The sequence below is a fragment of the Cryptomeria japonica genome, chromosome 5 (genome assembly GCF_030272615.1).
Source record: "Cryptomeria japonica chromosome 5, Sugi_1.0, whole genome shotgun sequence".
Lineage (NCBI taxonomy): Eukaryota > Viridiplantae > Streptophyta > Pinopsida > Cupressales > Cupressaceae > Cryptomeria > Cryptomeria japonica.
This window is the reverse complement of record NC_081409.1, coordinates 419,597,851-419,625,103: the sequence shown is the minus strand read 5'-3', so window position 1 is coordinate 419,625,103 and position 27,253 is coordinate 419,597,851. Positions and strand designations below refer to the sequence as shown.

The following is a 27,253-nucleotide window of genomic DNA, read 5'->3' as shown; positions in this document are numbered from 1 at the left end:
CTACCAGTTGGGATATCCGCATAACAGCAGTCCCAGTCCCCACAATCCCTCCAACTTTGTTGATAAAAATGATATAGCGGTAAATGCCAACCTCTACAACCTGCAAAAGTTTATCATGCTTCTAATATAAACATGCAGTAGACAAGACAAAACCAAGGAAGCAGTTCCAAAACAACATAAAGATAATTTGATAATCATTCTCCACGTTAACAGTTGGCAATTTGGCTCTTGATAAATACAACTATACATGTCCTCTTATTCCTTTATCAATGTTTGAATTGATAGATGTTATGTAAAAGTCTTAGATGATAATCAAAATTTTATTAGCAACAGCCTAAAGGTAACCCTCAATCCACCAATATCCCTGTCCAGATACATCACTACTTTCATGATGTTTAATAATTCTGTATTTGAGCTCATTTGTGTTGTGTCTCTTATCACTATCTAGTTTGCATAAAACAGGTATAGAGGTCACTGAAAATGCAGCTTCATTGTCCTAATTTTGCACATTTCTAATAAAATTACTGCAGATCGTCTTTTCATTTCGCTCCTCAAAAAGTATCCACGGTTAGAAATCAGCACAGCAGGCCTAAATATTAGTTTAAAAAAAATACACCCATCAAAAATCACTGATAAAAGTCAATGCATAAAACCATCTGCAATAATGCCTTAAAAACGGAAATTCAAATCCTTCTCTTCAAAGACTATCAAAGAAATTTTGAACCCGAACCTAGATCTAGATCATGAAGTCTGTAAGATATGACACTTTGTCATCAATAAAATTAATAACATTTGTGTCATTTCTATGATGAATGAAATTTTTTTCTTACTTAAATCTAATTATGAATCATCTACTAGCATCACAATGGACTAAAACAATCTCTGTCAAATATTGTTATCATTCCCTTTAGACTTCAGTGGCATCTACAGCTTCAAAACCAACAGTTCCATCCACCTGAAATGAAACAAAATAGTTTTTTTTTTAAGAGAAACATAATAGTTCAAAATATTACATAGCACGTTAGTCAACTGCACAATGAGAATCTTCAAACTGCAGTAACTATAATACCACAACAAAATTATGTGTGCTGAGAAGTGAGTCTGCAGTTGCTCATTTTACAACAATTAGCATTTCCCTGAAAGAAGCTTTACCCCACTTCAGAATTGATAATCCAATGACAATACATACTCCCAACCTCTGGTTTTCTATCCACCAGTGTCCCTGCCAATATTTGAAGGTCACATATGATGCATGACATATCCAACAATTTTCTCAACAGAAAGAGGGCCCTGCTGTTATAAGAGCTCTCGCCTTGGAACATCCTTGCAAATCTCATGCCTCTAAATTTCTAACCATGTCTATATATGTTAGATCCCAATTGTGATGGTCGCAGATAACACATTACATATCTTCCTAGAATGTTCTTGACAGGAAGAGGTCCCCTGTTTCAAAACAAAACAAATCAGAGTCGGTCCATTTAATTGTCACATATACAAATATACGTGGCACACTGTCTGTTAGAAACTTAAGCTTCCTCTACTTACCAAACATGAGAGTCGCAACTGTTGTTGCGGTTATCGCCCATTACAAAAACACAGCCATCAGGCACATGCTGCATATGGATATAACATGAAATGTGAAGATTTTGGTTAACTTGTTTTTTAATCATCTTTTCAATGAATAAACAAAAGGATATATGATGTGTGAATCCTCTATCTTCATGGATATTGTAACTTAATTCCCATATAAGTAGTGATTCCATAGTGTATCAGATTATGTGATAATTTATCAGGATTCAAGTGCATGGATTTGAGTCAATCTTCATTGACCCATATTTTATAATTTGATTCTCCATGGAAACACAACTTACATGAGAATAAAGTGTAAAAATAGCCATTGATGTTCAGGGGTATTGAACACAGACCAAACAGATGGTGTACAATCTGAGGCTCATGAATAAAAGTCACGAGGCATTCAAATGTCAACAACATTGAGCCCACCAGGTATTTCTCCATTCATCAGCAGTTACAATGAATAGTTAGCAGAGTTCAAGTAATCCTTTGTCTGGAATTAGCCCTCTTCCCTGGTGGTGAACACTCACAAATGTTGTTCAAGCACACCCACTGCAGGTACATTCCATGTAAAACCAACTTAATTTAATTTCCGTCAAATAAGTACTACTTTGGAGTTAAAAAATGAAAGGATGGTAAAACTTGATATAAAGAACATAAAATCAAACATATACAAAATGCAAGTTGATAAGTAACACACAGTAGTACTCATATCATATGCAGCTGGCTCTGCTACAAAGTCTTCAGATTGAGCAATTCCATTTACAATAAGCTTCCCATGGTAGACCTGCTCAATTTAATAAATTGTCATGAAAGTTTACAAAAAATGCATATAGTAATTTTTTTAATGAGTTGAGAAAGAAAAAAAATGTCTCACTCCTCATCTTTAAAACAGAACTTCTACACTTTTGTCATGATCCTGAGTCTGAAATTTGCAGTCAGGGTGTATAATTTAAAAACCAAAATATGATACACACCATCACCAAGACCAGATGAAACATAATATTTAATAGACTCTACACACTGGTCATATAACAGGATAAAGACTTTTATAGGCTTCCCTTCAAGTTGCCTGATTAAGGTTGGATATAATCAGTTCGCAGTTAAGAAAAGAACAAAAGCCCAGTGTATATTCGTGTGCGACCATACACATTCATGTATATGTGCATGCACATGCGTATGGATAGTTTGAAAACTTGTGACTCAGAAAAGCACAGAAGATCCAATTTTAACTTGGACTCAGCAGCTCAGCAAATTCAAAAAATACATTTATTCATTACTTTGAGGAACTCGCCAAGACTTAACAATTGACAGTTGAGTTAATGGGTGATTAACTCAGTAGCAAAAATAAATTGTGCATGTATTTATGAGTTAGGTGAGTACTCATCAAGTTTTTGATCTGTGTGTATGTATAGAGAGAATTAAAAAATACAAATTGAAAAACTCCGAGGCAAAGTTGTAGACCACATTCAAAAATAAACAATAAGGTCAAGATTCCTTATATTTTTAATCATCATTCACAAATTTATTGCAAAATTGTTGATCACTTAAGATTAATATACTACAAAAAATTGCAAGATGAATAAATATTAATATCACATATTCAAGATGCGAGATTCAATATATATGGATTCTATGGATCTCCGGCTCCAACCAAGTATAAGTCTGATAATTTATTATTTCAGCTGTGTTTACCAAATTTTAAAAAAAATGCACCCTAAAAAATTCAGGTTCTAACTAAACGTGATGTGCAAAAGTTTCAAGAATTCTTGTTTTTGCCTTACTTTTGACCATTCATTTTATCATTAAGCTGTTCGAAGGGAAATTATCAATCAGTATAAGACGAATTCATAGGATTCCTGAACAATAATTAAGAAGTGAGAAAATCCTAAAGCATCAAACATTTTTCAATCAAAATCAGACTGCGTCCTAAAAGTTATGTTACAGGGTTTTGCAGAAACTCTAGCCAAACCTAAACTGGTCCAGACTGGGTTCTAATCCTGGTCCAGGCCAGCCTGAAATCACCCAGGCCTCTGGATTCAACACAAGTACATCTGACAGGACCAAGACTGGCCTAGGTTTGCCCAGAGTTCTACCTTGGGCCTATGGACTTCATCTGGACACATCTGAACATACTTGGGCCAAATCCAATTACATGGTGCAAACCCAGGGAGAACCAGCTTGAGACCCAAAAACAAACCAAACATGAAATAAAACAAAACAAGTAAAGACCTTAACCCCACCTAGCAGATTTCCTTAGTCTCGAACAAGGATTAGGAGCATGTGGCTCCTACAGTGCCACTTGTAGGGTGCAGCTAGTAGGAGAGAAACCAGCATTGTTTGTCCTTTCAATGAACAATCTGATAATATTGATATTCTCGATGAAGAGCAATATGATGATTTCTATTGATTTTACATGTCCAAATGCACTAATATAAACCATTTTTAAACATTAATTGATCTTTATTATTTGACTATGAACATTGAATTATCAATTATCAGTTGTGTTCTGTATTTAATGTATGGCTGAACCCAGCTGTAACATATTGGCAAACCACCCAACCCAAACTGGCAGCATAGCCTAAAAGTAAATCTTAAAGAGATAAAAATATCACATATGACATTTGAAAGAAAGAACCATTACCTTTCAGTTTTATGGGCCAAATCAGAGCACATCCCCAAAAAAGTTCTTCCTCTTCTAGAACGTCATATAATGCATTTTAAGGAAAGAAAACTTAACTTCAAGATTATAGAGCTACATCCTTTGCTATGATGGTGTAGTGGATGTATAGCATCAAATTGGAATTTACTACAACCTAATGAAGTGAGTTGGGACCTTGTTTAGATTTCAATCTTGTTATTGTATACAGAATTGATAGACAGTTTTCCAGAAAATGCCATCATTTTAAAGCAGGCTGGGCATTTTTATGAACTGTCAGACATGTTTTGATCTTATAGAGGACACTCCTACTGTTATCACCTTTAACAATTTACCTCTTTGAACTAACTTTGAAATTTGTTACATGGTAGCCCTTGACATATACGCATACTGAAAGTGGGGTTGTTTCCACCTCCAATTATTTTCAAGTGTAGTATCTTAAACCATGTACAAATCTGTCTCAACATAGGTCTTGAAACGTCTCTTCCCAAAAAGAAAAGATTGGTTTGTTTAATTTATACTCACAGTTGTTGCATCACCATTTAGTTGCATCTCAAAAACTTGGTGGCTTGATCATGGAATACAGAAACAAAAATAGCAGGAAAATAAGCATCAACAACTACAGACAGGCCAAACAAGTATGTCTTCCAAGAAACCTTGGAGGCAGCAACTAAATACTCCATTGGTGTCACCCTGCACAACATCAATTTAGATTATCAAAACTACTCCAGGAGTCAAGCTATTTAAAAATGCTCTTCCACTCAAAAGGAACTAGATATTGCCAAGAATCCTCCACCTACTCAACTGAAGAGCCCACTGACTTCAACTGATCAACAGGAAGCAGATAGACGATAACAAGCACTAGTTACGAATTATACCATTCTGCCTCAAACTATATATGGAGGGATACCCAGCAGAGCAGCAGTGGAAATATCCAAAGAAAGAATAAGAGCTCGAGAAGGATCTTAGCCTGCTTCTTTCTCTGAATCACGGAAACCATGATCTAGATCTTAATAATTGCACCTAATAATCAGGAAATATCCCATCTGTTACAACTTGCAATGAATTCTCAAGGAATTTAAGAGATTCTATCTCTCTGACATACTTTAGATAATTTCACCCTCATTTCACAAGCAGTAGTAATGAATAATACCATTCTGCCTCGAACTATCAATGGAGGAATACCCAGCAGAGCAGTGGTGGAAATATCCAAAGAAAAGGATAAGAGTTCAAGAAGGATCTTCACCTGTTTCTTCCTCTAACCATGGAAATCATGATCTAAATCTTAATCATTGCACCTAATAATCAGGAAATATCCCATCTGTTACAACTTGCAATGAATTCTCAAGGAGTTTAAGAGATTCTAACTCTGGCATGCGTAAGATAATTTCACCCTCATTTCACATGCACTGAGTCTAGTAAAACAAGAAGAATTTGCTCTAGCCTCAAACAAACAAAACCTAAAGCCAACTTCTGACAATCCAGAGCACATATGCTTCTATTGTTGAAAGTTTGCTACCAGCTCATGATATTACTACTTTCAAAAACTTAATTTGGCAATGGCTCGGTTCAAATGGAAGATCGGGAGTTGTTGTCATTCCACGGGATGTTTCAAAACATTAGCTTCTTTAAGCCCATTGAAATGATTGCTGAACATTAGGCAAGTTTTGGTCCTACAAACTCAAATTTATTTGTTTCTTCAATTTATATTCCACCTATTCTTTCAGATGAATGAACTAGCAGGAAATACAATATCTGATCACATTCTTATTACCTTGAGGGATATTTTCAAGCTAGCTGCTATACCATAGTTACATGAGGAAACAGAGTACTTCGTTTTCTAGAACAAATTGTGGAAATATTTCTCCATTTATCTCTGAAAACCATTTAACTAATGTCAAATGTCAAGTATTGTTAGCTATAGCATCCACATTCCTCAAGCTGAGCAAAGAATATGCTATTCCTATTCTCAGTGAAAATAAATTGCCATTTTTGTCTTGAAAATTTTCTTGGCAAGCATAGAGGATCACCAAACCACTTAACCATTTTCTAATGGATGATAATTGTATTTGTCATGGGACCTTTAGTCAACAACCCAGCAATATCATGAAACATATAACCACTTCCAAGTGTTATTGGCACCACAAATATTTTGGTATCAAGACCCCAGCTTTGACAATTTTTGGCTATGCATTCGGTTGTCAAATTTGTTCAAAGCCAATTCAATTGTCACTGGTGACCCTCAACCTTCCAGGTTTACAGTCCCCACGAACTCTCCCTCAAATCAGCAGTGAGATGGCTACAATGGCACAAATATTTTTCAAGACCTACCAACTTTAAACATCCAAATGCTCCATGCATAGAGGTTGAGCTCATTGACTTAGCTGATTTTTGGTTTCCCTGCCACACCATCTTCAACACTAATAGTAATTTCTAGTGCTCCCTAGGGATGCGTCCCCCTTTTTTTGTCCACATCCCCTATAGGGGACATTTCAAAGACTTGAGGATGCCTAGGAAACGTCCCCTCCTTGTCTCCTTTCCATGCCAAATTTTGGAAACGTCCCGGGAACTTCAAAAAAAATGCAGGCACGTGGAAGGATGGCCAGGGAACGTCTAGACGTCCTCCATTTGTCCCAAGGATGGCTAGCCATCTAAAAAAACTTACAATATTTCAATGCTTGTGCTGGTTTATGACATGCCCACTAGGACTTATAAAAAATATGAAAATGTTGTTTTCCATTAAGGTCTATGTGGTTTCAAAGGTATTATTTGGGCTTGGTGGCAATGGCCCCGACCCTCGACCCCACCATATATCGCAACAAGGAATGCGCCCAAAGTGCTGCCCCACAACCCCACTGGAGTTGCTCCCCCAGACCCCCATGAGGGACACTGCCCCTCGATCCTATTGGGAGCATTGCCCACAAATCCCCATCAAACTATAAGTCTAACCAAGTAGTACACCAATGATGAATCATAATCACAAAATCTACAAAATACATAACCCCTATTGTAAATCTCCACATCTTCAAAATCAAGGATTGCCTTGTTTCATACACTGGAGAACTTGTTTAGCATACAAGGACTGTCATAGACAAAGTTGGCATGCTATAGTCATTAGAGTGTTGAAACAAGTCATTGTTGGCAAGAAATGTCATTTTCATAATGCAAAAAAGCTAAGCTACCGATTTGGGTACGGGTATATATATATATTTGTGTGTGTGTGTGTGTGTGTTCAAACATCAAAATTATAAAATATAAACTATATTAGTCTATAACTGTTATAAGAAGGGTGATTATCATAAATCCATAATTACCTATATCAAAAAATAGAATATTTTGATACCTCATTCATAATTTGCAAAAATGAAAATACTCAAATCTTGAAATGTCATTACACAATGAAAATTCAAGTTATAATCAATTTTAATATTCATGTTCTTCATCAGAAGCATCAAGGTCAATATCAACATTTGGTTCAAGTTCATTTGAACCACATGTCACAAGGATTGCACCCTGATGCTAAGCCGGGAGCTCAGCAATCCTGTGAAACATGGAAACACCTTCAAGCCTGTAGGTTGCTCAAAATGAAGGTGAATCTCCAAAGCGAGCTAGTTCTCCTAATGGTTACCTCCTAAAAACTAACTTTCTTGATGGGAAAAAGGGGAAAAGGATTGCTTGGAAATAAATCCTATCCTAGGAGGAGGTGATGCACCAAAAACTAGCTGAGATCTTCATATATCAGTAATTCATAAGGACGTTTGAGCTTTCAGATTTGTTAAAGAAGAACTTCAAACTGCTGCAAGGGATAAACACAACTTACAACCTGCATACATCAATTGCATTCCATCTAAAGGAGCTTAAATAAGACATGAAATAGGGAGTTTGCATAATAACTCACAAAAATCACATCAATCATCCATATGACACACAAAAGAATAGAGTAGAATAGGTCCAAACTGCTATTTTATTGAACTGAAGGAGCTATTTGCTGTTACAAAACTTAGAAAATATGAGTTACAATGCTGTTCTTCAATCTGAAAGAGCTCTGAAAGCTACAATGCCACTACCACTAGCTGTGTCAAGTGCAAAAGCTGGTTCAATTTCATTTTTCAAACATTTGACAAAATGCCAAATCATTAACAACACAAGGAAAGTGATTTCACAAAACATAAGCAAACAGCTGCTACATATGCATAATGTAAATCAACTGAAATCAATCTCAGTAATGCTGATATAAAGTTTACTAGCCCCATGTTCATATGTATAGCTCACAAATGCAACTAAAATGATATTTAATTGCTTGTTTGCTGGCATATTCTGATAAAAAATGATGTCACAATGTTGTGCGAGTGAAACTGAGGTTTTAATTTATGAAACTATGCTTGGGTACGGCCCTGGGTTCTTCCTAGGTGTTTGGGTTCTCTGTGGGTCCTTCACAACCCAGGCACCCAAGAAGAACCCAAGCCATACCCAAGTCATACCTGTACCAAGACATGGGCTAAAATAGAAGAACCCGGTATCTTAACAAAAAAGTATTTGCACAGACAACTCATAGACCAATCCCATCTAAGGTCAAACTAGAACATAATCAGTCATCTTGTTACTTAACCATTCCTCTTTGGTAATGAGTTTGACAAGAAAACATGCAATCTTGAAGGCTTTAGGAAAAATTTAATACTAAATCCCTCATTTGAGTACATAGTGTCCTTATTAACTCATGATCATATGTATATATAAAGAACATCATAATTCCTAAACAATTACCCATGCTCACAAAGGTTCTATAATGTCTATGAAGAATGGTATATCAATGTTATCATATGAATATTTGAAATTTTCTCATATTTTATAGATTTCCTTATTTTTTTAATAGCCATCCCTATCCCTCCCTAAAAGAATGGCCAAAATGTAACCCCATACCGGAAACACATCTCATCGTCCCCTACGTCCCCATCCCAAAAACTTGGGGGAGCATAGCTAATTTCACTTGGCCATATGAACCTTTCAACTTCCAAACATCTTTGGTTAAGTCTATCATTCCAATCTTCACAAAAATAATTTTTGCCAGTCTTTTTCAAAGATTTGGTTGCTTCACACACCTAGCGGTTGGAACTTTGCCAACCAATCAAAACCATCTACATTTAGTCATATGCTCTAACTTTATTGTTCTTTTCTGACCTCCATGTTACAAGTGCTCAAAACTTTGTTGAACTGTAAGGCAGCTTCCATTGTTACTAACAAATGCACTCTTCCAAGTGCCTAGAGATTGCCGTGATTGGCTCCACAAAGATCCTCAACAAGCATGGGCCCTCGCCTAGGTGAGTATGAACTTAATATGATGTTATTTTTCCTGTGATTGGATATTGTCTCCTTTTGTACACAAATCATCCCTACATTGTATCATCTCTACATTATGTTTGTGCAACAAGATTACTCCTTTATCAAACAGATTGTTGGCCATGTACACCTATGTGCTCTTTAAGTTGTGGAATACTTTTGACCCCTAAACCTCTTAAAGATGATTGTTATATTTTGGGTTGATGGATTAGTATTTATTCCCAATTCTAACTAAAACAACAAGCAGCACAAATACAACTTATTGCAGCAGTGCACTCATTATCGAAAAAATCATATCAGAAAGGACAACTTGTTCTCACAATAGCTTCACTATGTCCGATGGGTTGAGATTATTTGGTTAAAACTTTGGGTTTTCATTGTGGAAACCCAAGTTCAATTACCCATAGGGACATCTAAAGTGGAATTCTAAGAGAAAAGACTTTTGGTCTTCCATTATTGGGCCATTGGCTTCTAATATGGAGGTAGTATTAAAAAAAAAGTGGATTTCTAAGTAGTGGCTCTTGGTCTTCCATAGGTGATTTCTAGTGTGTTTGCTTGTAAGGAGCTTGTATTGGTCTCATGTTGATGCTCATATGAGCAAGATATTTGTAATCTGTAACCAATTCAAAATAAGAGCTTCATTATCAAAAAAATCATATCAGAAACATGTTTCACCTCTCAATGCCAAAAAAGGATTAAGAAAACATGTCGATGAGGTTGCTTTACTGTCACTTTATAAAAATGAAAGTGCGTCTGTTTTGGCTTTTTGTTATCATGAGTTTGTCAGTTGTAATGTCCCCTTTTCAATGATGTGCTTTCAGTGGTCCATTGGCCTATTCCAAAGACCCGTAGGCTATGTGGAATGAAGAATTAGGGTTTCAAACGATGGTGAAGAGAGAACTTACTATTTTTAGTAAGTTAGGGGTTGGCTGTTTGGATGATGCCATCTTACTAAGATTTTCATGCTCTGTCACTGGGTGTGAAGATCATGCTTTTTGGAGTAATAGTTCATGACTTACTATTTTTAGTAAGTGGCAGTATGGAGCATTTCTATTTTTGGCAATGTACAGGGTCTTGATCCTGCAGCAATTCTATGGTCTTCTTTACTCCGCTTCATCCTAGTTTTGTTGATGATCAGTATGGGAGTCATAAGTGATTTAATTAAATATTATTTCCTTGTCTAAGGTTTAATATTTAAATATTTGTATTTACTGATTAAATGTATTGAGGATGACTTAGGGAAAAATAATTAATTGATATCCATGAGTTATTTTCCTAAGTCAAGTGGCGTATTTTCGGGTGGCAATTTGGAAGGATAAAACATCTCTTGTTTTATGATTTTTATATTGCAAAAAAAACACCACCAAAAGGCAACATTCGAACTTGCCTAGGAAGAGGGAAGTGGGCGCCATGTTGGAGGAGACTTGAAACGAAATGAAGGGAGTTTGAGTTGAGTTTGGGCGCCATTTGCATTTGAATTTGGGGGAGCTTGGAATTATAAATATGAGCCTTGGGCTCTCATTTTTCCATCTTGAAAAATTGCATCGTTATGCTGCCGGATTGGCATATGAACTTTGAAGCTTCGGAGTGCGGCTCCCTAGTGTTTCCAGTTTCGTACTTAAGATATAGTACCTAGCTGTGTGATGTATTCTATGACATTTTCAGTGCATATTTCAGTATTTTCAAAGCGTGGAGTGATTTCTGAAGTTGCTGGTTTCCCTGTGGCTGAAGCAAGCTTTCGATCATACCTCCCTGCCTGAGTGACTGATCATTCTGGGCACTGGCTCAATCCTTCTTCATGTTGTTGGCGATACATCTTGTAAGTTTGTAGCACCTTATTCTGAGTTTTGAATTTTATACTGCAAATCGAAATATCCTAGCTAGGCGTAGGTTTTGGTGAGTGCATTGGGATACGTGCAGGGTATTTTGTAGTGTTTGATAGCTCCATTTTGGATTGTTCTTAGTTGTTGCTTGTCTAGTGTTGGTTTGGGAGTGATTTGGAGTGAATTGAGAGCGATTTGAGTGAAATATGAGCAAATTAGTGAGTTTATGGGTTGTTGGTTATGCATTTCCAGCCTACTGCTTTTGGTATTGAATTAGTTTGATGATCATTATCTCTTGTGTTCAGCAATATACTTCTACTCTCACTTTCCTCTCTATTGTAAGGTTAAGTAGTAGTACTACTAACCATTCTGGATTGTAATCTTCATATCCCGCTGAAAAGTGGGAGAGGCTGGCTTGCCGCCTATATCTGATAATTTGTAATTCAGTCCTCCCGCTGCATAAGCGGTTGAGTGATATTGGTTGTAATGATCCTCCCGCAGCATAAGCGGTTGAGTTGAGTATTTTGTAATTCAGTCCCCCCACTGAAATATTGCGGTAGAGTGATTTGTGTTTGCAGTGTTGCTCTCTTGGCTGGTTCACCGCCAAGTTCCTTGCTTTCCCGTTGGATAAGCGGAAGGGGCTGGCTTGCCGCCCGTTATTGTATTTCAGCAATTCAATAGTTTATATCTAATGATCCCCTGCTATCGTATGCTCTCACCCTCCCAAACTGGGCTCTCGGTGATCAGAAAGTGTAGGGTTCCTTCCAGTTGTATGGTTTTCATTATTCTAACCCTAACGGGTGATTGCTGATTGTTATATTGCTCCGAAAAACAAAAAAAAATTAGTGGGAATATTACATCAGTCCAGTAGATGGTATAGATGGTGAACATGTTCATCTGATATGGTAATGTATGCTATCAGGGATTAGTTCATCAAAATTAATATAATCTCTTTATTTACCAAACAAAAATTCAAAAATAGTAATATGGAAAGGCTACCAAAACAAGAAGACTTTTGTAGGTGAACAAGTTTTGCTTGGTATAAAGATTGTAGAAGCTACCTCCACCAAGTCTCCAGCCTTGGCAACTATTCTTTTGATAAAAACCTCCTCTTCACCGGATCCTATTTCCTGCTAGATCAGGATGAAAGCATAAATCAGGATATGTGAAACAACAAAGCCACAAAAAAACTAAAATAACAATGCCATGTAAAAACTAAATTTTAGTAGCGATTAATTTAATGGAAGAGGCAAACCTGCAGAGACTTTGGTGCTCGGAAAATTACAACATCATGCACATCTGGTCTTCTGAAATAATAAGAAACCTATGCAAAGAAATTCAAAAACAGTGATCTCAGTGTTTCTATAAATTGCATTTCTTAATAAAAGCAATAACAAGTTTTTGATCATTAAGTGAAAAATGCATTATAGAACTGTTAATAAACAATTATCCAAAAGTCCAAAGAGTCAAAACCCGTATCTTCAACACTACCATCTGCTAGTGTTTATATTACATCACATATAATATAGGTTAGATAAAATAATAAAAGTTAATAATAATAAATGTTGGTAGTGTTAATTTATGTTTGAAGGTTAGTTGTTGGGAATAGTTTGTAACAGCGATGTAAAACTCAGCGATTTTCTGCAAAACTCATGAGTACTCGCGAGCCCTAATCAAGCGCAAGGCACTCGCAGGAAAACTTGACGCCGAGTTTAAAAAAAAATCGAGGCGCTTTTTTCGTGTTTTACTTGCCGAAAATCGCATTTACCCGTCCAAAAATGTGGCAGTAAAAAACGAAATATATATATATATATATATGTCGCAAAAGCAAAAAAAATGAAAAACCTATTTCGCATGCCATTTTTTCGCAGCGCGACGACTAGTGCAAATATTCATGCAATTCCTCCACGACGGCGACGCAAAAATCCACTGATTCCATTCGACTAGGGCAGTAAAAATTTGCGCGATAAGGATTCGGATTCAAACAAGGTTTTTTTCCTATCATTAAAAAATTTATTACACTGCATTTTTAACACTATTAATTAATTTAACACTGCGTTTTTTAGATCTTAAAGAGTTAAAAGACTATTATTTTTTAATAATAGTGTTACTGTTAAAAATTTAACACTGTTATTTTTTAATAAGAGTTAAGACTGTTATTTTTTAATAATAGTGTTACTGTTAAATATTTATTAACAGTTTTACACTATTATTTAAAAATAACAGTATTAAATAACAATTATTTAATACTGTTATTTTTAAATAATAGTGTAAAACTGTTAATATTTTTTTAACAATAACACTATTATTTAATAACTTATTAACACTGTTAATTTATAACTTTATACTGTTATTTTTTAATAATAGATTATTACAATTTACAGTGTTAATAAGTTAAATTAGTTAATATATTAAATCGTTATTAACAGTTAACACTGTTGGCTCTCTGTTTTGCAGCTTGCTAGGTTCCCTTCCTACTTTGCTAAAAGCAAATGGCTTCTACAGGCAGAAAGAGAGACCCTTGCTAGAAACATGCAATACCAGGCAACAAACGAGGAGAGGTCATTTGTATCCATTGCACTAAGCTTATGAAAGGTGGCATTACTCGGCTCAAATATCACCTTGCAAAGATTGAATGCCGACATATCAAACCATGTACTAAATGTCCTAGAGAGGCTACAAGGGATGCAATAGCAATGCTTGATGCATATGATCAAAGGAAGGCAACAAAAAAGAGAACAGCAGAGGCAATGGCAGCCCCAAGGGTAGATTTGAGTTCTACAGGCTCACATACAGATGTGGGGGCATCTAGTCCTTCGCTTGGGCCACGGATATGAGGAACAGGAAGTGTGGGCAGCCATATGGAAAACTACTTTGTTCCACGTAACACTCCTGGTGCACAACCTGGATTGCTAGGCAATGCATGTAATAAAGAGGCTCACCAACATGCAAAGGTGGCGTGTGCTAGATTTTGGATCTACAATGATATTTTGTTCAATGTTGTTTCTAGTCCATATTGGGACCATTTGGTCACCGCATTGACTGTGGCAGGTAAGGGGTTCAAGTCCCCAAGTCGTTATGAGATGAGTGGACCGTTATTGCAAGATGAGGTCCTAAACACTCACGCATTAGTGGAAGAGCAAAGGAGTATTTGGGAAAAGAATGGCTGCACCATTCTTTCTGATGGGTGGACGGATGGTAGGAATTGGACACTCATCAACTTTCTAGCTGCTTCAGGGGGACAGTTAGTATTTTCATAATCAATTGATACCTCAAATGAAGTGAAGAATGCAGAGACCTTGTGCAACATGTTGGATGAGGTGGTGATGGATGTGGGAGTGCAGAATGTCGTCCAGGTTGTGATTGATAATGCAGCTGCATATGTGGCAGCCGGCAAATTTCTAATGGCTAGGCATCCGACATTATTTTGGAGCCCTTGTGTTGCCCATTGTCTTGACTTGCTCCTTGAGTACATAGGGAAACTAAGTTGGGTGAAGAAAGTGGTTGAAGATGGAAGGAATATCACCAAATACATCTACAATCACACATGGGTCATGAATCTTATGAGAGAGCACACTGATGGTAAGGATCTTGTGCGATCAGGGATCACACGCTTTGCTACCAATTTCCTCACCTTGCAGAGCATACTAGTTGCATTGCCCAACCTGAAGCGGATGTTCGTGAGTGAGAAATGGTTGGGGAGTCCTTATGCTACAAAGGCTGAAGCAGAGAAGGTTGTGGTTGCCATTTTTTATTCTAATTTTGCCAAGATGGTGGAGGAGATCATCAATGTAAGTTTCGAAACCTTTATTGATGATTTATTATTTAATTTTTTAATATTACAATCTGCTGATTTTGTTAATTTTTTTATATCTAGGTGTCGGAACCGTTGGTGAGGATCATAACTCCTTGGGGTATCTATATGAGGCCATGGATAAGGCCAAAGAGGCAATTCAACACTTGTATGAGTCAAAGAAGACCAAGTATGAACCCATATGGCACATAATTGATCAAAGGTGGAACCATCAACTCCACCAACATATTCACGCTACTGCCTACTTATTGAATCCCAATTTTTTCTACTCCCCGAGTTTCAGAGCAGATTGGTTGATGATGAGAACCTTCGAGACCTGATAATTGATGAGTTGCAGAGCTATAAGAAGGCCACAGGCCCATTGTTTTCTTCGCCTGATTGCAAACGTAGGAGAGACACCCTACAACCAGGTAAAAAAAAACTATGTTTAATTTTATTTTACCATTTATTTCTCTCTCTAAGATGTTTTTAAATCTTTACAAGTTATAAATGACATTTTTTATCCTTGCAGATTTGTGGTGGGAAGATTATGGTGCCACAACACCTAATCTTCAAAAACTTGCCATCCGCATATTATCGCAGCCTTGTGGTGCTTCTGGTTGTGAGCGCAACTGGAATGTTTTTGTCGCCATCCACACAAAAAAGCGCAATAGGTTGACTCAACAACGTTTAAATGATCTTGTCTATGTGCGCTACAACCTTCGATTACATGAGAAGAAGGTGCAAGGGCAAGATTCACATGAGGCACTTGACTTGGATGACATTGATCCATATGCAGCAGAATGGGTTGTTGTTCCTGATGATGTTGATAATGATTTGGATCCATTCCTTACTGATGAGCAGCTAAGTGAGTTGGAGAGGGCAGGAGAAGAATGGGATGCGGAAGTGGCAACCCGTGAGGAGGAGGAGCACGAGGTTGATCATGCAGCAGAGGCACCTATTGAGGGTGTTGCCACTACTTCAGCACCACCCCCCCCCCCCCCCAAGTGGCAACAATTTGTTTTGAGCTTTAGTCGTAGGCGCAATTTATGATTTCTCATTTTCATTGATACCAAAACTTGAACTTGATATGTAATCAGAATTTCGGAGGTTGTTTTGTGGTCTATTATGACTCTATGACTCTATGTCACTATGATACATTGATATGTATTGAACTCTTATTCGTATGTTGCACTTGTTTTTTGGTTTATGTTGCTACGTATTTAACTCAAACTTTGATTTATATATCATGGAAATCAATATATGTTATACAAATTTGGTGTAAATGTGTGTTTTTGAATAATATTTATAAAAAAAATGTATTTTCAAATGTTCGATAAAGTTGTCGAGTTTTCCCTCGAGTTTTGGCGAGCCCCGAGATTTTAAAAAAAATTGGGCTTGCTGAGTCATTGCCGAGTCCTAGTTTTTCAACTATGGTTTGTAATGTTCTGAGTTTTCAACTATGGTTTGTAATGTCCCCTTCAGGACTTATCCTATAATTTGCCCTAGAATCACAAATGCAATAAAGCAAGAGATGAAATAGGGTTAGGGTTATACGTTACCAAGTAAAATATCCTTCTTAACAAGATGATCCTTGATTTAGACCCTGCAACCATAACCAAGGATACATACATCCATCCATATGTTGTGTTGCAAACACACACATCCCATTGCAACTAGGGACCCCCTTTTTTTTCGCTTTCTAGCTTAGTGTTTTTGCTTAGTTGCTTAACTTGGCAATAGTTTTAATCTTTTAGCCTTTGTTTGTGAGAAGGGTTTTTGTCTTCTCAGTCCAGAAGGGTGTGTTGATTGGTCCTTGAAATGACTTAGAACGTAAAGTCTTGTCCTTAGAGTGTGCAATCAAGTCAAGAATTCAAGCTTCAAGTCCGGAATCCATGAACAAACGTTAGGATTGAGAATTGAGGTCAAAGTGCAAGTAATGTTGTCAAAATTGCAAAATGTGGGCAAAAAGTTGTAAATGTTGTCAAACTTGTCATAGATGCGAAATATGTTGCACAAATGTCGTCAAGGACAAGTTGTTAAGGAATTGGAATTTTTGAAATATCAAGTGTGGAAAATGATGAAATTCAATGCATGGAAGAGGAAAATTCGGATTTTTTGACCTTGACAGGAAGGGAAATAGGAAAAAAATTGTAAATTCCTTAGTCAAAAGTGCAAAATTTGTTTCAATTCCTTATGTGAAGTGTGGAATTCTAAATTCAAAAAATTCAATCCTAAGTTAAAGTATGGAATTCCAAAGTTTAAACATGGATTCACAAGTCAAAATTATTTTTTCTTTAGAAAATCCACAGATTTCACTTGAAATTTCTTCACAAAATTTATTTTGTCCATGCATACTCATGTCTAGCACTCCACATTCCTTGCATACTTGATTTTAGCTATTACGTTCCTTGCACTCCTCATTTTAGCGCTTGCAACTTCATGAAAAACCTTAGTCATCACTTGGAATTCCTTGGCAATGTGTATTTAGCGCCCCATAGTTCACTCATCATGAATTAGCGCCTAGGTGTCTTGGATTATCTCTTGCAAGTTTGCTTTGGTTAAAATGAATCCTAAGTCTAGTTGGAGGTGCGCTCAAGCATTTTTTGAAATCATTTTAGATGGTGCCCTTCAATCCGGAACTATAGGCCCCATGGGACCTATAGTCCAAAACTCATCTTCCCTAGCACTCACCTTTCACTTTTGTCCTTGACCAGCATAAAAATGCACTCTTAGAGTCCTAGCCCAACATGGCGATTCACCAAGTCCTTGCATAACTTCAAATCCCACCTAGGATAGTCCATGCTCAAGGGAGAAAGACACCTTATCTTGTACCTATCAACACCTCAAAGCCGCCCTAGGTTGTCCTTAAGCACACCTCATATGTGCTCTAACTTTTCCTCCACATTATGAATTAGCGCCTTTCATTTGTCTTTGACAAGGTGGAATTTGCGCCCTAGTTTTTCCACAACACCCTTCAAATTGAGCTCCTCTCTGTCCCTATACCACTTGAAAACCTGCCTAGCATTGTCCAAGACTACATGCAAAACCTGCCATGGAGGTGTTAAGGCGATCAGGTCGGCTGGCTTGAGAGAAATTTAAGTTTAAATTGCAATCATTCTCTAGGTCGGCCTAATCAAGGAATTATAAATTCAAGCAAGAGGTGCACTATAGAAGGGAGATCAAAACTTCATTTCAAATGTAATTCAAATCATCCACAGCGAATTACAAGCAGGCAGAGAAATGCGAATCAGACCTAAAAGCAGAGCAGAATTAATCAAATGCAAGTGTCAGGTGTCAGGTGTTAAGCAAGAAAAATTTTGATGGTTGAAAGTACATAATGGATTATCAAACTTAATAGACTACAGTGGTCAAGTCATCTGACAGATTTATGATAAATGGTAGGATTTTCATTGATTTCTCAAAAGAGAGAGAAAACTTGTTTAGTCATACATCAGATTTATTATCTTGAACTCAATCAGTCACTGATATATGTTCTCAAGCCGGGATTTCTGGGTGTTGTGATAGATCCCCTGAATTGAAATATTACAGACTGCTCCTTTCATGAACTTATGGCTATTGACTTAACACCCTATTATTGTCATGGATATGTTGTGGATGGTTAGTTTCCTAAACATGTTTCCTTTCACAATTTATAAGCAAACTTACTGTACTATCTTAAATCTAGTTATTAATGGGAACTACTAATCTATTTAGACTTTCATAATTATTGATTTAATCTATTTATTCTCCTACAAACCATCATGCATGGATTAGTAAGGAAACACGATTGGTAGGACAATAGATGAATCCCCCAATCCAAGAAGCCCACCCCATGTTGGATGGACGGGAGTTCCTGCCACTTGGGGGTCAAGGGGTGTTATATCACGCCGTGTTATATCACGCCCTTGGGCTTAGTTGTGGCGAATGATTTTCAGGCACCCTATTGTGCTTTCCTCTCTAATCCCCATGATGGTTGTTGTTGGAAGTGAAACTAAAGAATAGAAGCAATCATGTATGAGTTAGTAAGGAGATATGATTGGGAGAGGTGGTAGACGGGTTCCCCAATCTAAATGGCCCATCCCATGTTGGATGGACAGGAGCTCCTACCACTTGCAGACCAAGGGATGTTATATCACGCCCTTGGGCTTAGTTGCAGCGAATGATTTTTTGGTCGTCCTATCATGCTCTCCTCTCCAATCCCTACTATGGTTGATTATTGGAAATGAAACTATAGATTAGATCCAAGTAGGTGATGTTATTCAACTAAATTGCTTATTTACTTTTAAAAGTACAATAGCTATTATATAATTTAATTATAGAATATTATTTGTAAAACAAATTATGTTGTGGAATCATTACTTTGGGCAAAAATCAGGTATACCCCAATTAAGGGACATTACATAGTTCCTATGACTCTTATTTATACTATGCAAACAAAAGGTTCAATCATCAACGCGGAGCAAGGAAGAAACCAAGCTGAGGAATTTGAAGAAGAGCCGTACATCTTTTAGGAGATCTAGTGTAATTTTAAGTTTAGTCATGAGTATTAGCAGAGGTCATTTTCTGTTTGTTTCTTGGAGTCCAGATTAACAGAGGTATTGTAGTAGTCTATCTTCTTGGGTGTGAAGTATTGTAATAAAGCTGTTATGAAGATTTTTCTGAATAGTCTGGAATGTGTTGAGTGCTGTAAGTCAAGAAATTTTGCAGTGCAATTTTTTTAGTCTCGGTAGTTAATTGTTTCAGGATTTGAAAATGTCAAAATTCTGTTTGTTGTTGGTTACAGTTTCAATTTTCAATTAGGAATGTCTGTATGGCTGCTAGGTTCAGCTGTCCTTCATTGGGTACCTGATTCTGGTCTGCATCAAGATGATCTTCAGAGTTTATGGAAACCAGGACATTCCTCTGACGTGTTATACGTATGAGGGAAATATGAATGCTCAGCAAGCCCTGGAGTGCAAAGAACCAACTCAGTGGTGGTCGATACCATTGATTTGTTTGTGAGGAAATTGGCATCAAAAATTTGGGCCAAAAAGCTCTTTCTTATCAATCTGAAAAGTCTAGTCAAAAGAAACAGAATTTGAAATCCAAGACTATCATCAGCAAAGTTTTAAAAGGAAACAAAAATACCACTAGGTGCTGTCAAAGTTGCATGGACACAGATACGGATACAAATTAGGATATGGTATTGGATACAGATACTGCCATTTTTTAAGACCCCCAATATGGATATGGTTGGTTACGTCATTCATAAAAAACACATACACATATATTTAACACAATTTTCTAAGTTATTCAAGGAGATTTTTATTACTTCAAAAGCAATATAGACATATAATTGCTACGTAGATAATGATAAGTTGATTTTACATTTAACAATATGCAAAAAAGTAGAGTTGCTTTGGAAGATTTCCCAAAAAATGGGTTGCTGAAATAGAAAAACATTTCATTTGTCTTTCTCATTTGGTGTAGGTTTTGCTTATACCAATTTTTTTTTTTAAATGCATGAATGAAGTTCTTTAAAATTAGGTTTAGGCAGATTTACGTCAAATTTTTAAAAAATCAAATCACATAGTACTTAGCATGGTTGGAAATCAATGTTTTTTGGGCACACGTGTACAATATTTGACGTGTATCTGGGTTGTATCGGATACGTATCCGTTTCAGAAATGGGAACGGATACGGGTGCCCAGAGAGGGGCAAAAGAGTTTCTGGCTACTCTGGGTGCTGTAGAACAAGCCATCAGACCACAACTAGATAGCTCAATTGAGTAAAGCTGGTATTTTACTAATGGAATAGAAAATGCAAGAGGATAGCCTTGATTTCATGGACATCGAGATTTAAAAACCTTTTACAAAAGACCTAAGATGACAGAAAACCAAGGTGAAATGCGTTGACTTGCCATCCAAATCCATTTATAGATTGTACTCAGACTTTGAATGTTACTGAGGAATGCCATATTTAATATTTGTCTTGAACTCGTTCCTTTGTAATCTTGAACCAGTTAAAATACTAATGGAGAATTGAATGTTTTAAATTTTTATTTTTTTTAAATAAAAACTGTTATTTCATATTTGGGATGTACATTGACAAATTAGAGGAATCAATAGACATGTTTGGTGGTGGGGGAGTTCACTTAACCAATTATATAATAAAATTGCTTCTATATGCAGATGATCTTATTTTAATGGCAAAAACAACACATAATTTGAGGGAACGCTTGAAAGCTTTAGAATTATGTTGCCAAAAGGTGGGGATGCAAGTGAACACTAGCAATACTAAGTTTATAATCTTTACCTTGAGGAGAAAGAAAGTTTATAGGGAATTCATTTTTGAAGGTAGCCCCTTGCAAGTGGTCAATGATTATAGGTAACTTGGCCTTGATTTCCACAATAAACTCAGTTGGGAAACATGTAGAGCAAAAAAGATACAAGGGGGATGGAAAAGCCTTATGCTCATTATAAAATAGATGCAAAAGAGCTGAATTATGGGACTGGAAAACTAAAAATTGTTTTTGGGTTCCTGGTGGTTCCAATGGTACTATATGAGTGTGAAGTCTGGGGTACAACACATCAACAAGAAAGTGAAGACAAATAGAGAGATTACAGAAACATTTAATCACACATAGCCTCAAGATAAAATCATTTGTTCTGTATGAGATTGTCTTGGCTGTAGCGGAAGCCTTTCCTGTAGAGGCATCAGCTATCCGGTTGCTAAGTTATCTAAGAAGATTAGAGAACATGAGCTGCATCATTGGCCCAAAATGGCAGCAAAAGAAAAATCAGATAGAAGGAAGAGCATGTGGATGAAACAAAACAACATGTGGATGAATAATTGGAGTATTTGCATGAAAGAATACCCAAATAACAAAGGGGAAATTAAAAAGTACATGCAAGAAAAATTCAAAAAAAAAACATGTGGATAGGACAACTTGAGAGGAAAAGAATATCAAACATTTTAATTCCACATAAGGCCATACAGAAAATAACTACATAGGAGTGGAAATAAAATGGAAAGCAAACATGTTAATGGCTCAGCTAAGAACTAGCTTGCATCAACTTAGATACGGAGTCAAAAGATGGATGATACCTAAAGAAAAGTGGGCAGGTAGACAATGTTGTTATTGCACTCAAGATGTGGTGGAAATAGAATGGCATTAAATCATGGAGTGTTAAGATATTCGAATCAACTACATTGAGACACTAAACATGAGCACCTTCAGTAACCTGTTTAAAGAGGAAAAAATAACAAAAGATACAGCTTTCTAATCAAGATACACTGTAGAAGATCTAAGATAATGCTGAAGAAAAAATAAATAAAATAGACGCAGTGTTACGGTCTCTTCTGCAGTGGGCTATTCACTTATCTGTTTTGCTAGCTATACTATATGGACATTATTAAAAGCTATCATTCATTCAATCTCCGACGGAGATCACCTGAGGTGCGGTATTTGATTTGAATTTAGGAAGAAAGTGCATTTATGAAAAAAGAAGAATTGATTACCTTCTCGACAATTATGCGATCTCCGACCTCCAAAGTTGGATACATGGACCACGATGGTATGAACCTCGGCTCCGCAAGTACTCCCCTTAATACAGTTGAGATTAAAATGGCTACAACCACCGCCTTCCAGACGTCCGTACTGAACCATTCACTCTGGCCTCTACGGGGACGAACTTCAGTACTCTCCGGCCCTGAACACGCCAAGCCCAGAGACCTCAAAAACTCATGACACGGCATCCATTTCGTCGATTGGAACGGAAAAAACCTACAACATGTCGACATACCCCCAAAAAAACTCTCTCCTCCGAGACTATAAATTTACTCGCAGAGGCCACACTGAGAAAGATTTTACCCTCACTTGAAAAATTCCAGTGCACTTCAGTTGCTCTTGAAGAAAATAGCCGATGCCGCCGCGACTTTTGTCTATCAACACAAAGCTTACTAATCTTTGGTTGAGCTCCAATAGCAGTCCCAAACCCCAACCCTGCATTCCAAGTAACTTACGTCTGATGGGAAAAGGACATGAACTTTCATTTTGCAATGAGAGAGATCTACACGAAACCAGTAAAATAAGCAGACTATTCTTCAACGGCTGTGCAGGCATTTCCTACGTGTTTCTCAGTACTTTCCCACGAGGCAAGATTTTTTAGCCATTCCTTCTTTCTGCGGTGCAGTTGAAGTTGGAGATGCACAAAGAAGGAAAAACTTGAAGACGCTGGGAATTTTTAAGGGCTTTCTTGCGCGCGAAGTTTCCACTCAAGCACTGTCGCAGATATATTTTTAAATTAAGTTTTATTTTTTTATAATATTCAATTATTTATTTGTTTATTTTCACTTGTACATTGTTTATATATTTATTTTTATTAATTAATGTTTTAGTTTATGAATTAAAAAAAAAAATGAATAAAAGGGTAAAAACTTTATTCATAATCAGAAACAAGTATTATATAAGAAACCCAAAGCCCCAAAGCTCCAGAAGAGAACAACAAACCAAAAAAGTTATCAACCAACTTCATAACTATTCATATCCTCAGCAAAGATCTTATGCAAATCCTGACAGTAATCAAGGGACAGATGCTCCCACCCTCAACTTTTCAATCATCACCATGTTCTGAAGCCCACTTAGCCAAACAATCAGTTGTTTTGTTTCATTCATGAGGAATGTGGATGAAAGATACCTTCTCCATCATAGCACTAATCTGCAAAATCTGGTGAACAATCCCTGTCAACTGCCAATTAATCTCACTCACCTTCTGCTCAATCAACAGATTAAGAATAATCTGCGAATCTGATTCGCAGATACCTTACGCCACCCCAACTCATATGCACGCTCCAGGGCATAGAGAAATGCTAATCCCTCCATAAAATTATTAGCCTACTGCCCTTTATGCACTAAAAAGAAGAAAACCACATCCCCCATACAGTCCCTACCAACACCTCCAGTCCCAACAGGACCCGGATTACCACAAGAGGAGTCAAGGGCAACCATCTTCCCAACCTTTGAACCTTCTTCATAGCACGTCTACCCCTCCTAACACAAGCGGAGACAGTAGAAATCTCCTGCAAACCCAGCCTACTCACAATTTCGGCCTCTCCTCTATCCAGAGGAAAATTCACCTCATATTTAGTTTCCACCGTCTCCTGGATCATTCCAATTATTATATTCCACACTTGTTGAACTATCAGCCTGACTTCTCGAAAGATCCTCCTATTCCTCTCTAGCCAGATCTGCCAAACTATGAAAATGGGCCCAATGTGCCACACAATCTGTATAGAAGAGGACAAAATAGGAGGCCTGCCCAAACTACTCCAAAACTCCACCAGAGAATCCGCATGAACACAAGGATGTTTCCACACCCCCCACCAGTAATGCCAGATTTGCATCGAGAAAGGGCATCTGAAGAACAAGTGTGAAGAATCCTCCTCCCCATTACCACACAAACACAAATGGAGGGACCATGGAACCCATGGTTGCGAATATTGTCCCAAGTTAAACATTTATTCAAAGCCAAGGTCCAAGCAAAACAGTTACACTTCGGCCAAGAGAATTTGGTCCATAGACATATTTCCACCAATGCACTTCCCTCCCCTCCAATCTACAGGACAACAACTCCTAGTACCCACTGGCAAATGTAAAACACCCTCTGGATTCGGGGACTGAGCAAGTCTATCCCTATCCTTGAGGGAACTACATTGTCTACTAGCCAAAATGCCATGAAGCTCAATGCAGCCTTCCTCCATGCCAACAACCAGCCATTCATTAGGCACCTTCCACCGCACCATCTCCAATTGCCCACACCTATAAACAAATTTAAAGTCGCTCACTCTAGACCACCCTGCCTTAAGGAACCTTTGGCAAAGATTCACTAAATTAGGAAACTGATCGATGATGGGAGGGTAGCCATCCCAAGAATCGAACCAAAAAAATGCCTCTTCCCCCCTCTTACAGATCCAAAATAGTCATTCCTTTATCAGTGCAACCCCTTTCTTAAGAGTACTCCAAATCGTAGAGTTTTTTTCCCGCAAGCGGATATCTTGGGATTTCCTCCTTCGGAATCCTCTGCATATACTTGTAAGACAAAATCATAGCTCGGTCTTGATCCTGTTCTACACACCACCTCCAGTACAATTTTGTTGCCAAAGCCTCCCCAAATAAAGTAGACTGCCTTAAGCCAAGCTCACCCAACTGTTTCAGGCTACACACCAAGTCCCATTTGACAAGACTCAATTTAAAGGAGGACGAGTTGTTTGCCCATAAGAATTGTCTTGCCAAAGAATCCAATTCCTTCACAAACCACCGTTGGGGCCACTTGGAGCATACACCTATAAATCAGAAGAGCACGAACCACTGACTAGATTAGTTAACCATCTGCGTGTCCAATGTTCAACCTTCATGCAAAATTTATCCAGAATACCCTGCCAAGAGTCCCTGGGAGGATTACCAGCAGAGATATGAATACCCAAGTAAGTCAAAGGAAGAGAACCGACCTAGAATCTCAAGATATGAGCAATCCTCAACTAAATAGTTCCATGTGTGTTGAAGAAGAAGATGGAATATTTATCCTCATTGATCAACTGGCTAGAAGCAGCAAGATAGACATCCAAGACTTTACGTAGATTTATAGCCTCTTTGATCCTAGCCAGTCTCATTAGGGTCGTATCATCCACAAACTGCAAATGAGACTAAGGAGGTATATCATTATCCCAACTCCAACCATGAACAATACCCATCCCCACATTATACTTAATCAATCTCCCCAGACCCTCAGCCATAGGAATTAATAAGTACGGGGAAAGAGGGTCCCTTGACAAAGACCCTTGGATTCACCAAACAACTCAATATGATCTCCATTAATTAGCACAGAGAATGAGGTAGATGAAACACAACTCATTACCCATTGGATCCATTCAGCAGCAAAACCAAAGGCCCTAAGAATCTTCTGGAGGAAGGACCATCGAACTCTATCACAAGCCTTTGCCATGTCCAGCTTGATGAACATAGCCTTTTCTTTGGAAGTTGTCATAGAATGAATGGTCTCTGTAGCAATGACCACTCCATCCAAGATTTGACGACCCTCCAAAAAACCACTCTGCTCCTCATAAATGATACCCCCAAGTCATTTCTTCAATCTTTTTGCTATCATCTTAGAAATAATCTTATAAATCACATTACAGAGAGCTATAGGGTAGAACTGGCCTAACCGGTCAGCCCCATCACATTTGGGGATGAGAGCGATGAAAGTCGCATTCAAAGCTCAAAGCATATGTTTATTCCTATGGGACTCTTGGACCACCTCCAATAAGTCCTGTAGTCATACAAATCTGTCCAGCTTAATTAAATAAGTATTCGCTATTTATTTGACTAAAAATCCACTAGCCATCAGTTAATTAAATTAATATTTAATTAATTCATCTCCAAACATTCTCCTATTAATTGAATAAATTATTCAATTTATTTTAATTAATTCATTAAACCAAATTCCAATCAATTAAATGAATAAAATCTATTTATTTAATTAAATCCCCCTTTTCCTCTTTTAAATAAATTAAATAAAACATTTATTTAAATCATTATTCCCCCCCACTTGCATTTTCTTACAAAAGCAACTTGCACACATTTATTGAAATAAATGAATTTTTATTTTAATAAAATCCTATTTTCCCTCACCCACCAAATCCAATTGCATTCCTAAATCCCCTTCTAGATTCTTCTAACCCCTTCCTAATTAGCCTAATCCATCCCCTAATTATTGTCACATTCCTAAGCAAAATGGAGTCATTTCTCAAAGACTTCAAAAGTCTTTGAAAAGCATTTAATGTTTTGTGTGTTCAACAAATTAACCTCCAAAGTCTTCCAAAACCACTAATGGCTCTTACATGACCATTTATGGCTCTTACATAACCATTTATGGTTATTTCAAACTTGTCTCCCCAAACATTTATTGCTTTGACCATGTTTATCCCTCTTGCCCTTTGCACAAGAGTTTATCCATTGGATAAAAGTTTTATTATTTGAATAAAGAGTTTATTCATTCAACTAACCTTGACCTTAACTCCCAAGGTCAT

The 27,253-nt window shown here is 37.2% G+C and overlaps 1 protein-coding gene across 6 annotated transcripts; it reads right to left on the bottom strand.

Moving 5' to 3' along the window:
* Positions 1–669: 669 nt before the first annotated feature.
* LOC131028167 (chloroplast processing peptidase) lies at positions 670–23,432 on the bottom strand. Of its 6 annotated transcripts, none has more exons than XR_009102569.2 (7): positions 22,688–23,430; positions 12,647–12,715; positions 12,453–12,524; positions 2,273–2,359; positions 1,546–1,613; positions 1,070–1,443; positions 670–955 (listed from the first exon to the last, which is right to left on the bottom strand). XR_009102569.2 is itself a non-coding variant. In XM_057958396.2 (6 exons), exons 1-6 carry the CDS (start codon positions 22,967–22,969, stop codon positions 1,350–1,352), a joined length of 672 nt encoding a protein of 223 aa, XP_057814379.2. In that variant the 5' UTR covers positions 22,970–23,430; the 3' UTR covers positions 962–1,349. The 6 variants fall into 6 exon arrangements, 3 of the variants coding, with proteins under 3 accessions (XP_057814379.2, XP_057814380.2, XP_059077465.1); XR_009102573.2 differs by lacking the exon at positions 670–955 and adding an exon at positions 2,002–2,124 and having other exon boundaries at positions 1,375–1,443; positions 22,688–23,432; XM_057958396.2 differs by lacking the exon at positions 670–955 and having other exon boundaries at positions 962–1,443.
* Between the last annotated feature and the right edge of the window lie 3,821 nt (positions 23,433–27,253).

Bases quoted from the DNA above. Each gene is read 5' to 3' on its own strand.
- LOC131028167 (XM_057958396.2), bottom strand. From the start codon at position 22,969: ATGTCGACATGTTGTAGGTTTTTTCCGTTCCAATCGACGAAATGGATG. The intron at 2,360-12,452 runs GTAGCTTCTACA...TAAATTGAGCAG, and splicing joins AGGCTGGAGACTTGGTGGAG to GTCTACCATGGGAAGCTTAT. The intron at 1,444-1,545 runs GTAAGTAGAGGA...GTTTTGAAACAG, and splicing joins AGTTGCGACTCTCATGTTTG to GGGACCTCTTCCTGTCAAGA.